Source organism: Pocillopora damicornis, chromosome 13 (assembly GCF_964200805.1).
Source record: "Pocillopora damicornis chromosome 13, jaPocDami1.2, whole genome shotgun sequence".
Lineage (NCBI taxonomy): Eukaryota > Metazoa > Cnidaria > Anthozoa > Scleractinia > Pocilloporidae > Pocillopora > Pocillopora damicornis.
The window spans coordinates 2,291,233-2,304,574 of NC_142682.1; the positions used below are offsets into that span (position 1 = coordinate 2,291,233).

General features: G+C 37.7%; 2 protein-coding genes and 1 long non-coding RNA gene across 5 annotated transcripts; 1 reads left to right on the top strand and 2 right to left on the bottom strand.

The window, feature by feature from the left end:
- The first annotated feature begins 4,572 nt into the window (after positions 1–4,572).
- Positions 4,573–8,434, top strand: LOC113674330 (uncharacterized). 3 transcript variants are annotated; one of them, XM_089191070.1, is made up of 6 exons: positions 4,573–4,930; positions 5,071–5,173; positions 5,608–5,762; positions 6,962–7,132; positions 7,411–7,605; positions 7,805–8,434. In XM_089191070.1, exons 4-6 carry the CDS (start codon positions 6,986–6,988, stop codon positions 7,844–7,846), a joined length of 384 nt encoding a protein of 127 aa, XP_089047196.1. In that variant the 5' UTR covers positions 4,573–4,930; positions 5,071–5,173; positions 5,608–5,762; positions 6,962–6,985; the 3' UTR covers positions 7,847–8,434. The 3 variants fall into 3 exon arrangements, with proteins under 3 accessions (XP_089047196.1, XP_089047195.1, XP_089047194.1); XM_089191069.1 differs by having other exon boundaries at positions 4,573–5,173; XM_089191068.1 differs by lacking the exon at positions 5,071–5,173.
- On the bottom strand, positions 4,980–7,514 carry LOC149034972 (uncharacterized). Its single transcript, XR_016182149.1, has 2 exons — positions 7,381–7,514; positions 4,980–7,247 (listed from the first exon to the last, which is right to left on the bottom strand). It is a non-coding gene; the product is annotated as an uncharacterized LOC149034972 (long non-coding RNA).
- A 1,806-nt stretch (positions 8,435–10,240) lies between the features above and the next one.
- On the bottom strand, positions 10,241–11,251 carry LOC149034973 (uncharacterized). The gene is made up of 2 exons (XM_089191079.1): positions 11,063–11,251; positions 10,241–10,540 (listed from the first exon to the last, which is right to left on the bottom strand). Exons 1-2 carry the CDS (start codon positions 11,249–11,251, stop codon positions 10,304–10,306), a joined length of 426 nt encoding a protein of 141 aa, XP_089047205.1. The 3' UTR covers positions 10,241–10,303.
- Positions 11,252–13,342: the final 2,091 nt, after the last annotated feature.

Genomic DNA, 13,342 nt, shown 5'->3' on the forward strand with positions numbered 1-13,342 from the left:
TAACAGCAGCAACACCCCGATCAATGAAAACTTTGCGTGCACCAAACCTTTTCGACCAGACCAAAAAAATCAACCAGGTACGTATCCATACCGGCGTTTCATCTCTCTAAGCTGCGGGACGAAGAGTCGCAGATAAAAGTGACTAATTTTAACATCTAATCTCTTCCCGCAATTTCGGTAAATTAGAGCAATTTCTGTGATTGGTCCAAAAAACCCTCGTGCCACTCTCTTGATCAATCAGAAAACTGAAACCAAACGAGTCTTTGTCAATGGCGTTTTCCCGTGTCTCAGTCAATTTGTTTGTGGCGGCTCCTTGTGATAATTTTCTTTGTTCTGATCGGCCGTCAGTAGTTGCTCTGGTTTTGGTTTAACGGGTATTAGATGATATTAACTTTCATATTTTTCTATCGAGTGTCAAATATAATCAGGGATTGGAATGGTTTTCTTCCTACGCTCAATGATTGGTCCAGAAAACTCGCGCGACTCTCTCAACCAATCAGCAAACCAAAACGAAATCGCAACTTGTTTAGTTGAAAATTGCTCAAACATGGCTCTTTGTTTATTTTCCTAAAGTGGATCTTTAAAGAAATGACAGCCACGCGTCGAACACACCATAGTGCATTCCCACCTGGGGAATTCTCTGTAATTCTCTGTAATTCTCATAATACTTTAAGGTGATTCCTCAGTATCGCACTGCGCGTTCTGTACTTTGCATAAAAATCCCGTAGTCAGGCGAATAAGGGCTTGTGCATTCCGAGAACACAGTATTATTTTTCAATAAATGGACTGTATAAAACGTTTACAACAGGACAACTTCGAATAAAGACTGTATTCTAGAATAACAATATACAAGACAGCTTTCACGCATTCCTTTTCATTTTTCTTTTTAGAGTTTTCATCAAGAGTTCAAAGTTCAATTCGTGGGGGGTAAGAAACATACAAAAATCCACGTGACACTCTCGGTCCAGTTTTCAACATGGACTAAGTAAAGATGTAAGATGGTTTTTACGATAATGGCTTCTTTTGTTTTGTTTTTGTTTTTGTTTTTTTTATTTTTATTTGGTCTTTGGCATAATTTTGGTGTACAATTTATACCCTTTTATACCCTTTATACCCTTTATACCCCGAGGGAAAAGTATGTACAACACTTGTTACTTGTGGATGCAAATTATTACCTTTAAAACGACGACTCAAGGAACATTTCGCAAGTCGGTGTCGTTAAAAATTGCGTGATTTTTCCACAAATTATATAACAAATTGTTCCATTCACTCGAGACTTTCTACCCATCTTTTTTTTTTCAAGAGTGGCTTTAAAAACCTTTGTTTCCAACTACCTCAAATTTTGCCGTGAACCAATGAAATGACGCGCGTGATTATTGCCAGTACAGGCTTAAATAGGGTAAGTTTGGCCCAAATTTTACCACGTCAACCCACGTTTACCCTACGTCAATCATGTTCTATACATAAACCAACTTCTACCCTAGGTTAGGCATGTTTTACCCCAGTAACCCACGTCTTCCCTAAGTTAACCATGTTCTGCCACCTTAACACACATCTTACCTTATATAACCATGTTCTACCACGTTAATCCACATCTTCCCTTACATAACCATGTTCTACCACATTAATCCACTTGTACCCTAAGCAAGGCATGTTTCACCCCCTTAACTCACATCTCCCCTAAGTTAACCATGTCCTACCTCGTTAACCCACATCTACCCTAAGTTAGCCATGTTCCACCAAGTTTACCCACATCTACCCTTAATTAACCAGTTTTTCCGCGTTCACTCATATCTACTTCATCCATGCAATTCCTTTAGACTTATTCCTATGGTCTTCACCCTCTAACAGTCCGTTGCATCTCCCTTGTCACGGTAAGATTGCTCAGTTATCGTCAAGTACTTTAGAAATTCTTGAAAGTAATTATCTGCTACGAGTTTCATTAGTTTCAGGGCCGTAGCCAGACCTCAGAACAAGACGAGGCAAGTTTCGAGCGCCGAAGGTGCGAGCCGCTAGGGGGGATCTGGGGGCATTCCCCCCCCGCCCCCAAGAAAATTTTGAAATCTAGAGGCTCAGAAATGCTCGTTTAAGCATTTCCCATGGCATTTTTCTTCAGAAAAGTCAATCTTGGGCCAAAATCAAGACGAGGCAATTGCTTCGTCTTGCCTCACGCTAGCCACGGCCCTGAGTTTAAGGTTATTTGGGATTTCATTAAATCATCGGTTCGTTCGTCGTTCATCGAGAACAGCTTCTCAGATAGCTGCCAAGTTGGCTCACATGGAAAAATGGAGAGATTTAGGATGCGCCTGTCTCGCTTTAGACCAACCTGATTGGTGCACAGTTCCATTTATTTTACTTTACGGTCTCTGTAAAGGTGATATATAATACATAGTTTCATTTGCTGTTGGAAGAGGTACTAGTTCCCATACGACAAATCAACCCTGGCCTCCACGCTTTTATAAGCAGATTAAGACGGTTTATTGGGATTATTTAGATATTGTATTCATCATTGATTAGTTAAATAGCGGCGTGCGTTCACTTCCGTTACAATCTTAATAATTCTCCATTCGCACCAATTAAACTTGTTTAAAATTTAAAAATTGGAGAAAGAAGCCTGAAACTAAAGTTTCAACAGGAAATTTTAATAACCAGCCTTTATAAAACGATTTTTATTCAATAACATTTGAACATGTTTAAACTTTGCTGTAAGTAGTGTTTTTAACAGGATACCTAAACGTCCGTACACCCATGATAACGAATGATAGTAAAGAGTTCACCCCTCACTTCTACCTCGGAATAGATGTGTGAACGTGGTAGACCATGCCTAACTTAGGATAGAAGTTGATCAAAGTAATAAAACGTGGCTAACTCGGGGTAAATGGAGGTTAACGCGGTAGACCTTGGTTAACTCAGGATAGATAGAGGTTAGGTGATAAAACATGGTTAGGTGTGGATGAAAGTGTTAGAACATGTTCTACCTTCGATAAAGGTGATAAACGTGGTAGAACATGGTTAACTAATGGTAGATGGGGATAAATGTGTTATAATATGCTTAGCCGAGGGAAAATGTGGGTTGATATGGTAAAACATGGTTAACTTAGGGTAGTGTTACGGTGGCAAAATGTTATTAATGATTGACAATGATCACAAACTATGTAATTGACACTTTTAATCGTTTCATATATCAAGTTCATTAGCTTTAAGTTCAGTTTAGTTCTTACACGTGTTTGCTAACCAGTTTTATAGAAGTTACACCGAATGATCAATTTAACGGGAAACCGGCGACAGAAGTAAGTTTCAATTAGTTTAGCTTGTACTGTCGGTTTATTATCCACTTTTATAATCGGTGTTGTAAATATTCAAATGTTTCATAATTACATTGCTTAATTGTATTGTTTCAGATCGAATAATTCCTTCAAATAAACTTGTTGATTACACGATTGATGGTTTCCCGGCGTTTTGTGTCAATTATCCAACAGTCCAGGTAGATGTGGGTTAACATGGTAGAACATGGTTTACTAAGGGTAGATTGGGGTAAGTGTAGTAGAACGTGGTTAACTTAGGGTTGATGGGGTCAACATGGTGGAACATGGTGAACTAGGGGTAGATGGGAGTTAATGTGGTATGACATGGTCAACTTAGGGTAGATGGGGTTAATATGGTAGAACATTGTTAACTTAGGGTAAATGGGGCTAAACGTGGTAGAACATGGTTAAGGGTAGATAGGGATTAATTTGGTATAACAAGGTTAACTAAGGGTTGATGGGGGTTACGTGGTATAACATTTTTGACTCAGGGTAGATGTAGGTAAACGTGGAAGAACATGATTAACTTATGGGAGATGTGGGTTAATATGATAAAACATGGTTAACTAAGGGTAGGTGGGGGTTAATGTGGTAGAACATGGCAAACCAAGGGTGTTAACGTCGAAGAACAATGCCAAATGGGACATATTGTGAGCCATACATGAATCGTATAATAGTTAATATTATTATGGGAGGTGTTAGTATTGAGGCGTCCTTTTGGACAAGTTACTACATCACGGGCGACGAGCCGGGGAAGCAAAAAAGTCCGCATTACGAGTGGTCAGCAGTGAAATAGTTTTAAAAAAATCATTTGTAGTTCCTATAAATATTCGTGTTATAAATCCCAAAATGTTAACAGTATACTTCGCTAAATAAAAAGTTAAGAAATTTTCTAAGTGTTGAATGAACATTTATTTTTTACAGCTGTAATAAACAATGGAGGCATCTGGAAAGGCTTCGGTGGCATCCCTAGTGCATTTCTTAAATAAAGGAAAAAAATATAATTTGAAAGGCAGAGGCAAGGTAAGGTCTCTTGAACGAGTGGCCTTGATTAAAAATATTTGAATCACCGATGCGTTTCCCGATACCATTCCCAAGCATTTAAAAAATTGTTACAGTCAAAGCTTTTGGAAAATTGCTTAACTTTTAAATTAGCGAGGTATGACTTCGTGACAGTGCAGCCCTTCAACACGATTGTCTTCTGTAACTACAAATGATCTGTTTCTATATGAAGTATTAAAGTTGTTTCACCGCTGACCACTCACGTTTCGGACTGTTTTTCTTTCCCGATTTTTACCCTCTCTTTCTCTCTTGTTTTGTAGAACTGAAGAGTACTCTATCAGTAACAAAGATATGATTCGTAATCAAGCCGTGATCAGTGCATTCAAAAGCGATGCAGTATGGATCCAGCAATTAAAGGACCCTTCCCTCCCCCGATAGTTGTTTGGATTGTATAAGGCTTACATGAAAAGAAACACGCGAGGAGCGGCAAAAAAAAAAGATACCAGTTTTAGTAATTTGTATTGCCTGTCTATTGAGATATTCATTCATTCATTTAATTCAGTAGCAATCTTTGGGGTGCTGATGCTCGCCACGTGCGGACGCTTTTCCTGATCATTATCAAGGTATGAAATCAGCTTAGAAACTAGAAAAAGAATCGCAACTTTCCTCAGCTAGTCAACCCAGTTTGATTTTTATTCTTAATTTCTTCAATTGGATAAAATGTAAAGAAGTTACTATGACTGTTGACATTTTTATATACCAGTTTATCTTTTGGAATGTTATTGTAAAGCAAGCCACAGATGTGTGGGTCCTTAACAAAACAATCCACATTGATGATACCGAGAGTGTTTTGACCGGAATAATAGGTATATTTCTCAGAACTTACAGGTGTAATCTATGCAAAGTTACATGTTTAGTAAAAAGAGGCATAAGCTGTTCTCTCTGCACAATATTACATCCATGCATCCACTGCCACCAGAAAAATCTCTACTCTGAATAATTTCTGATATCTTGCACTCATAAACAATTTGCATGATAAAATAATCCATATGAATGTTGCCACATATAGTGTACTCGTGATATATAATATGTAGCACAGATGAGTAGTTCCTGTCATATATATATATATATATATATATATATATATATATATATACCACACATGAGTAGTCAAATAATTAAAAGCGACGTACACCTTTTGGTTCTTTGCACAAGGAATCTTAACATAACATAAACTTGTACTTAAAATAGTAACTGCAACAAAATAATTGCATGTGTTCTTATTCTTGTGATGTTGTAGCCATTGATGACCGGGAAGCTCTACAGAATTTTATTTTGGCTGAAAAAATCTGCTGGCTAATACTCTACTTGTCTTATTTGGAGCCCCACAGTCTGCCAAAACAACGGCACTAAAAGCTACTCTTTCAGTTGTTGGCAAAACAGATATTGTACAAGGTATGTGGTGCCCTATTTTTTCTTTAATACTGCATAGGTCCCCTTGAGGAAGTTTTATCAATGAGCAGGCAAAGGAGAAGTCTCAGATTACTGTTTTATAGTCAGCATGGATGAGTTATTGAGTGCTAACAGGGTGCAAAGAAATTCAGTTTTACAGCTTGCCCTTTGGGAAAGCTGAAAGTAATTTTTATTAGCCCGCAAAAATTTTTTTGCAAGCAGAAAAAAAAGAGCTGCTTTGCTCTTAGTGCTGCCACACTATAGAAATTTTGCTAGGTCCACGGCAACACATAAATGATTAACATGCATTTTAGACATTTTAGAATTTAGAAACATGTTTTTTAAGAAGAAAAAAACTGCATTGAAATGGTGAAACCAAAGTTCTCGATGGACACACTTAAAAACAACATCAACAACACGGTTCATCTTGTTACAAGTAACCAAAGGTTTTAGGTTTCAAAAGAACAAAATGTTTGTTTCATTTCTGGCAACTTTTCATCTGAAAGATTTTTGTGAAAAGTGAAAACAGTACAATGTGGTCTATATAGTTTAACCAAAAACACTTACAGTATTGGTGTTTAGAAGTGTTTGGAACACACTAAAACCATAAATTATAAATTTCTCACTGGAGTTTAGGATCAAAACCTTTTGTTTACATTCCTCACAAATGATTATGAAGCAAAATTTAGGCAAATAGCTTTCTCTGAATTAGTAAGAATTAGTCACAGGCAACATTTACCTCCAAAGCTTTTTTCAATATCTGCTTTTACTTTATGCATGGCATCTCAATATGTCTCATCTGACATGTAATGTGATACTTTGTCTTGTTAATGCAGATATCACTTTGTTGGAGTGACTTTCAGTCTGCATGAATTTTATTAGGAATTTAAAACACTTGTCTTATAGTACTTCTGTAATTTAAATCTCTGAAAATTCACTAGCCTGATTGCAAAATCCACTAGCCCTGGGTTATCAGACATGACTTTCTTTGCACACTGGCTAATATGCAGTATGTGATTTCATAGAAAAAATATTGCTGACCAAACTAAACCACAGACCAAACTTACAAGTTCCATGGTTATGTATATGCATTGCCATCTGAGTGAATGATGACATTACATTAGATAGTTTGCCATGTTTACCATACTAGTTTATAGGAGGAGTACTTTTCATTAATCTCAATTGAATAATTGTTTGTCAAGGAATGACTTTCAAGGCAATAATGGATGCTGTCTGCAAGACACCCATTCCATTTGGCTGAGATTATTGCAAATGTTACAGACCGTCCGGTGGAGATTGCAGGTGATCAAGAGCTAGTCAAAGATCAGAGGGCCTTGGTGTCCTACTCCCTCCTGGTTTTTGCATTCAAAATGGTGAGTATACAAATATAAACTGGGTAACAAAGAAAGTTGGTTGCATTGGGATGGAAGCCATCGGTTCTACATCCTGACACATCAGCTCTGATATTTAGTGATTGAATTAATCCATCTGAAAGAGAGAAAAATTAATAAGTGCATGGATGGGAAGTTATGTAAATAAAAATAACTGAAAAATAACAAGTCAGAACAAAATCTTGCATTAATCCCATTTAAATCATGACTGTAATTTAATTATGTCTCACTTATGATGCTGTCTCTTCAATTAAATGCAGATTCTTGAGAAGGTAGGGTTGCCAAAGCTCTTCATCCTTCTAGAGGAAAAAATTAAAAAAGTTGTACTGCCAAGTTATGTGGGAGCATCCCATGTCACTGCAACATCTGTTCAGTTGCCAAAGGAAGTTTGCAGTGACACCAACAAAGCGTTGATGAATTCCTTTGCATCAATTACTGCTTTCAATGTTCAAAATGTAAGTATTGATAATAGTGTTATGATCAGTTGTTACTAGAAGCTACACACATGCATATGTATATATATATATATATGTATATATATATATATATATATATATATATATATATATATATATATATAGTGTGTGTGCAGTTTTTTTTCTTGATATTGTAAAATTTGGCCTGCAATAATTATTATTTTGGTTTCCTTTTCAGGTGGTTCCCTTTGTCAATAATAGAATAAAGCCCTCTCAATGAAGCTGTGGGGAAGCTGTAGCTTTTAATGTGCCTTGCTTAGCTCGGCACATTAAGGTTACTGGTATCGATCCAGTGATAACCAATGCCACTATACGGCATTTCATTACCTCTAACGTTATCAGTTCTGTGGGGAAGTCAAATAAGGTTTGGAGCTGAACAACAAGCTTGACATCTGCCTACACAAGTAAGTGTTACCTTGATGCTGAAATTTTGGGTGGACTTGATAAAGGTAAAAATATAAAATTTAGACAATAATGCTGCAAAAAAACTGATATGTTCTTTAGACAGAAATTTTAACTTGACCTTGCCCATGCCATTTTTATATAATGTGATGTTTATGAAAGTGGGCATAAGTAGGAGAACCTAGAGTCCATAAAAAGTCTAGCATTCTTACAAATTACAAATATATACACATGTTTTCAAAAACATTGCAATTTGAAAATATTTAGATATATCTTTCCTGTTCTAATCAAAAAAGTGATAGACGATGCATGTATATTTCAAATCAAAGGAACTATACTTGAGGAACTTGTAAGTGAACTGCCCTTGTCAGCAACTGTTGTTCCTTTTCTACCAATTTATATTGGTTGTCAGCATTTTTTTGGAGAAGACAATCTCTCATTTGAAGAGAATTGTGTTGCTTTGAAGGCCTGTTTGAACCAGACTATACAGGTAACCAGTCAACTCGCCGACGGACCAACTCGCCGACGCCAACTCGCCGACGTATAAAATCGAGTAGAGACGTCGGCGAGTTGGTCGTCAATCCAATACAACTTATTAGAAGTTAAACATACAGAGAAGTAAACGATATTTAGTAAAAAAACACTGGCGAACATTGGTGAACATCAAACAGAAGCTTAAACATCGGTGAACATTGGTGAACATCACCAATGACTATAACGAACGAGTTATTGTGCGACAACAACACCGTAAAGACTCATCTTGTCAATCGCTCAGATTTTTTAACGAAAACTTGGCTTTTTAGACAAGATCTTTAGTAAAATGCAATTATTTTTATTTGCAACAAAGTTTATAAGGATCTTAAGGCGAATAAAGCGAAGTAAACCTCACCAACGACTCTAACAGCTTCAGACGCGAACGAGTTATTATGTGACAACAACACCGTTAAGACTCAGCATGTCAATCGCTCAGTTTTTTTAACGAAAACTTGGCTTTCTAGACAAGATCTTTAGTAAAAAGCATTTATCTTTATTAGGCAATTACAGAGTAAGGTGTTTGGATTATGGGAGAAATATGAAAATGGTGAAAGAACAGCGGCCCAATTATTGAAATCGATGTCGAGATTAAACGGACCTACAAGAGCAGAGTAATTGCATGATATACATTACTTTCACATGTTCATCTGATCTTTATAATAAATGGAATTTTATCGTTTTTATCGTAAATCAAACGTTCTCGATCATGAATAAATCTTTCTTTAAAGTTAAAAAAAAAACATGTGGTTCCGCGGAATGTAGGTTGTGTCGCCCCATTTCCTTGTCGCCCCAGGTTATGTCGCCCCAACCGAAGTTACGTCGCCCCAACATCGGAGTTGTGTCGCCCCAACATATTAGTTGTGTCGCCCCATCATCAAAATTATGTCGCCCCATCGAAGTAAAGTATTAAGTTTAGCTGACTCGCTTGCCGTTATTTCAAAATGCACCTGTGTACTGCGAAGATGATAAATCTACTTCGAACATTTCGGCTTACTTCAGGATTTTATTTCAATAGTTTGATGTAAAGCATGCTTAAAATGAAGTCATGTAACATTAACTAACCTTTCATTCGTGTTTTTATATCAAAAGGTGCTTTAGTAGAGGAAAGGGCAATCAAAAAACTTCACAAAACAAGCGTAAAGTTGGAGTGTCTCGACTCACTTTCTATAACTAACTTAACGAATTGTTTTAAGCGCCTCTCGGCCCAACAAGTAATGAACAAGCCTTGAGAAGTTGTCTCGCCGTCTTGTCGCCCTCTTCATATTGTCCCCACAGTGAAAATACCTTAGCCTAGATTTGACGATATCTGCGCCGCTGAACTCGTCGAAGTTTCTTTTCTGAGACCATACACACGTTCAGGGAAGTTAGTTTGGCTTCTTTGTAGAGCAGGTCGATAAGTAAGTACATGGGTAGCTGGCTCTTCCCCTGGGCTCTTGTGTGCAGACCGAGCTCCCAATCTTCCACATCATTGTTGGTCCTGACCGACTGCATAAAGACTGACCAAGAGGATGGCGGCCAGGTGTTGCTTTCGATCCAGGTGCTCGATACGTAGTCGGTGAAGTGGCGAAGAGGTGCTGTGTTTGCTGTTTGCTGGAGGCGCTGGAACTGCGGCCTGATGTCTTCTTCTTGATGATGATGATCGTTTATTCAGCCTTCTTGCAGTAGAAACTGAATTACAAGGCTGGTCATAATTTACAAATGCTTCTACATTATGCATACAAAGAACTATTTTAGATATCAATTAAATATAAATATTAAATATTGTGTAAACATTAAAGGTAGGTACAGACACAGTACTTCCTGCCCTAAGGGCATATGGTCTTGAAAATTGACATCGCGGTACTAAATTTCGTAGTAGGTCAGAAGAGTAGTAACTCCGCTTAAGGAAAGCGAGGAAGGGTAAAGCCATGACCTTTCGTATGAAAGCATGGGTGCCCCGATCCTCCCTGTACGAAACCTGGAGGCCAAGCTCTTGCACCTAGAAAAATTAAAGGAAGAGGATAAAGGGGTAAGTTTCTAAAGAAACTGTGGTGCTGCGTCGGTGGGAGAGTAAAGCAGGTAATTTAGTGTTAACAACTGGGTTGAAAACGTAAATTAGCCACCGTAAAGAGTAAAAAAGCAGCTTTTTACTCTTTACGGTGGCTAATTTACGTTTTCAACCCAGTTGTTAACACTAAATTACCTGCTAAAGGAAGAGGACTTGTTTTAAAGGAGCTACGTCGCCGTTCATTGATTTTGAAAAAAAAATTGTCATGATTTATCGAATAAATGACTCAAAATATTGAGACGTAGCTCCTTTGAATTTATTTGAAAGTACACAACCAACAAACACACTCAGAGTCAATTGAATTATGGCCTCAACGAACGGCGATATTTTTAAACTTTATACGGCATTAAAAAATAATAAATAATAAATTGAATTGTGGCCTTCAAAAACAACTAATGAAGAAATGTTTTAGAGAAAACAAGAATATACTAAATAATGGTAAGTGACACTAACCTTCCTCCACAGGGCTTGAGTCCAATGGAAGACGCACCCCAGTAGTTTGACGTCTGGGAGCAGTTGTCGAAGTACCTTCCATACTGCACACTCGAGGTCTAGCGTGACTTGTCGTAGCGCTGGGGATGGTAACAGCTCTAGCAGCTCTCGGAAAACAGCTCTGTAATCACGCTTCCGTTTGCCCGACATAAGGACAAACACCAACGGCACCTGCTTAACGTAGTCAACTGCCTTTACGAAGGCGTTGACTGTAAACAGCTGGGTAAACGGCTGACGGTACAGCTTGAAGGTCGCATCCACGTACCAGCTTTTTTCTCTGTTGAGTAGGTCGAGTTGGTGTCGTGTCGCGAAAATCACATGACGGCGTCCACCAACCTAGTTAGAAAACGAATGCCATAATTAACCTACTGTAAACTGCCGCATAATGATTACAACACTGCTCCAGTCCGTTTAAAAGATCTTTGTTGTGAAACTGTAAAACGGTTTCAAATTAAAAGGATGGTTTTAGGATTTTATAAGTAAATTAATCTATTGAGCAAACAGATTTCATAAAGATTTTGTGTTGTGAAATTGTAAAACCAATAAAAAACGGGTGGTTTTCGAAATGAGTTACATCGAGTTACATCGTAATAATCTTGCAAACTTTTCCTTCGATCGATCGATAAATCTTACAGCAGTGTTATGTTTATGTTATAAGTCGATCGTTCGCGTAAATCGATCGGAGAATCTTACAAACTTTTACTTGATAAGCGAAGTTGCGCGTTTGGGCGACGCAACTTTGATGTTGGGGCGACACAACTCCGATGTTGGGGCGACGTAACTTCGGTTGGGGCGACGTAACCTGGGGCGACACAACCTGACACCGTTCCGCGTGGTTGCTATGGTTGTCACACAATAACTCGTTCGCGTCTGAAGCTGTTAGAGTCATTGGTGAGGTTTACTTAGCTTTATTCGCCTTAAGATCCTTATAAACTTTGTTGCAAATAAAAATAATTGCTTTTTACTAAAGATCTTGTCTAGAAAGCCAAGTTTTCGTGAAAAAAACTGAGCGATGACATGATGAGTTTTTACGGTGTTGTTGTCACACAACTCGTTCGCGTCTGAAGCTGTTAGAGTCATTGGTGAGGTTTACTTCGCTTTATTCGCCTTAAGATCCTTATAAACTTTGTTGCAAATAAAAAGAACTGCTTTTTACTAAAGATCTTGTCTAGAAAGCCAAGTTTTCGTTAAAAAAAAAACTGAGCGATTGACATGATGAGTCTTTACAGTGTTGTTGTCACAGTAACTCGTTCGCGTCTAAAGCTGTTAGAGTCGTTGGTGAGGTTTACTTCGCTTTATTCGCCTTAAGATCCTTATAAACTTTGTTGCAAATAAAAAGAAATGCTTTTTACTAAAGATCTTGTCTAGAAAGCCAAGTTTTCGTTAAAAAAAAACTGAGCGATTGACATGATGAGTCTTTACGGTGTTGTTGTCACACAATAATCAACATTTTTTTGTTGCGGCAATTCCTTTCCTTCCCAAAGAGAACGGCTCAATTTTTCGGTGTTCGTTTACCGACTTTAATTTGAATGCCTGAAAAGGCTTTACAAATGACATTATACAGGATTTGACGGAAAATAAATCTTGATTAAAGGTAGTATGTACATGCAGAAACATAAACACGGTAATGTGACGGTGTGTACACAAACTTGCATGCGTCACGCTCGAACAAATACGTAGAAAGCTGAATACTGTAAACAAAAATACTCCTTGTTGCACGCTTTAAATTTCGAAACTTTATACTCGTCTACGTTTCCAAAAAGCTTTTAAAACATTTCTTTGCTGCTTTATTGCCTGATATGATATGATAGCGACTCTCACTTCAGTTGGACTATCATAAGCATAATATTTTCTTTAAAATTCTAGTTCTTGGATATAAAAATCGCTGGCAAGTGTGCTAAAAGTTCCGGCTGCCGCCAGAAACCTTGAGGATTCCGCTTTTAAAGATTCCCCATTTTGAAGATTCCCCGTTTTAAAGATTCACGCTTTTGAAGATTGCCCGCTTTTTAAGATTCCCCATTTTAACGATTTCTCATTTTAACGATTCCTCATTTTAACGATTCCTCATTTTAACGATTCCTCGTTTCTCATTTCCCGTTCCTTCTCTAATGATAGCCGTTAGTTAGTCATGTGTGCTCCGACAAAGCTGAATTTTCTTTTTTGCAGTAGAAGACCGCCTTTTGATGCTCTTTCAAACGTGTAACAAACTAACGTTTGGTTTGTATACTCAATAATAATCCT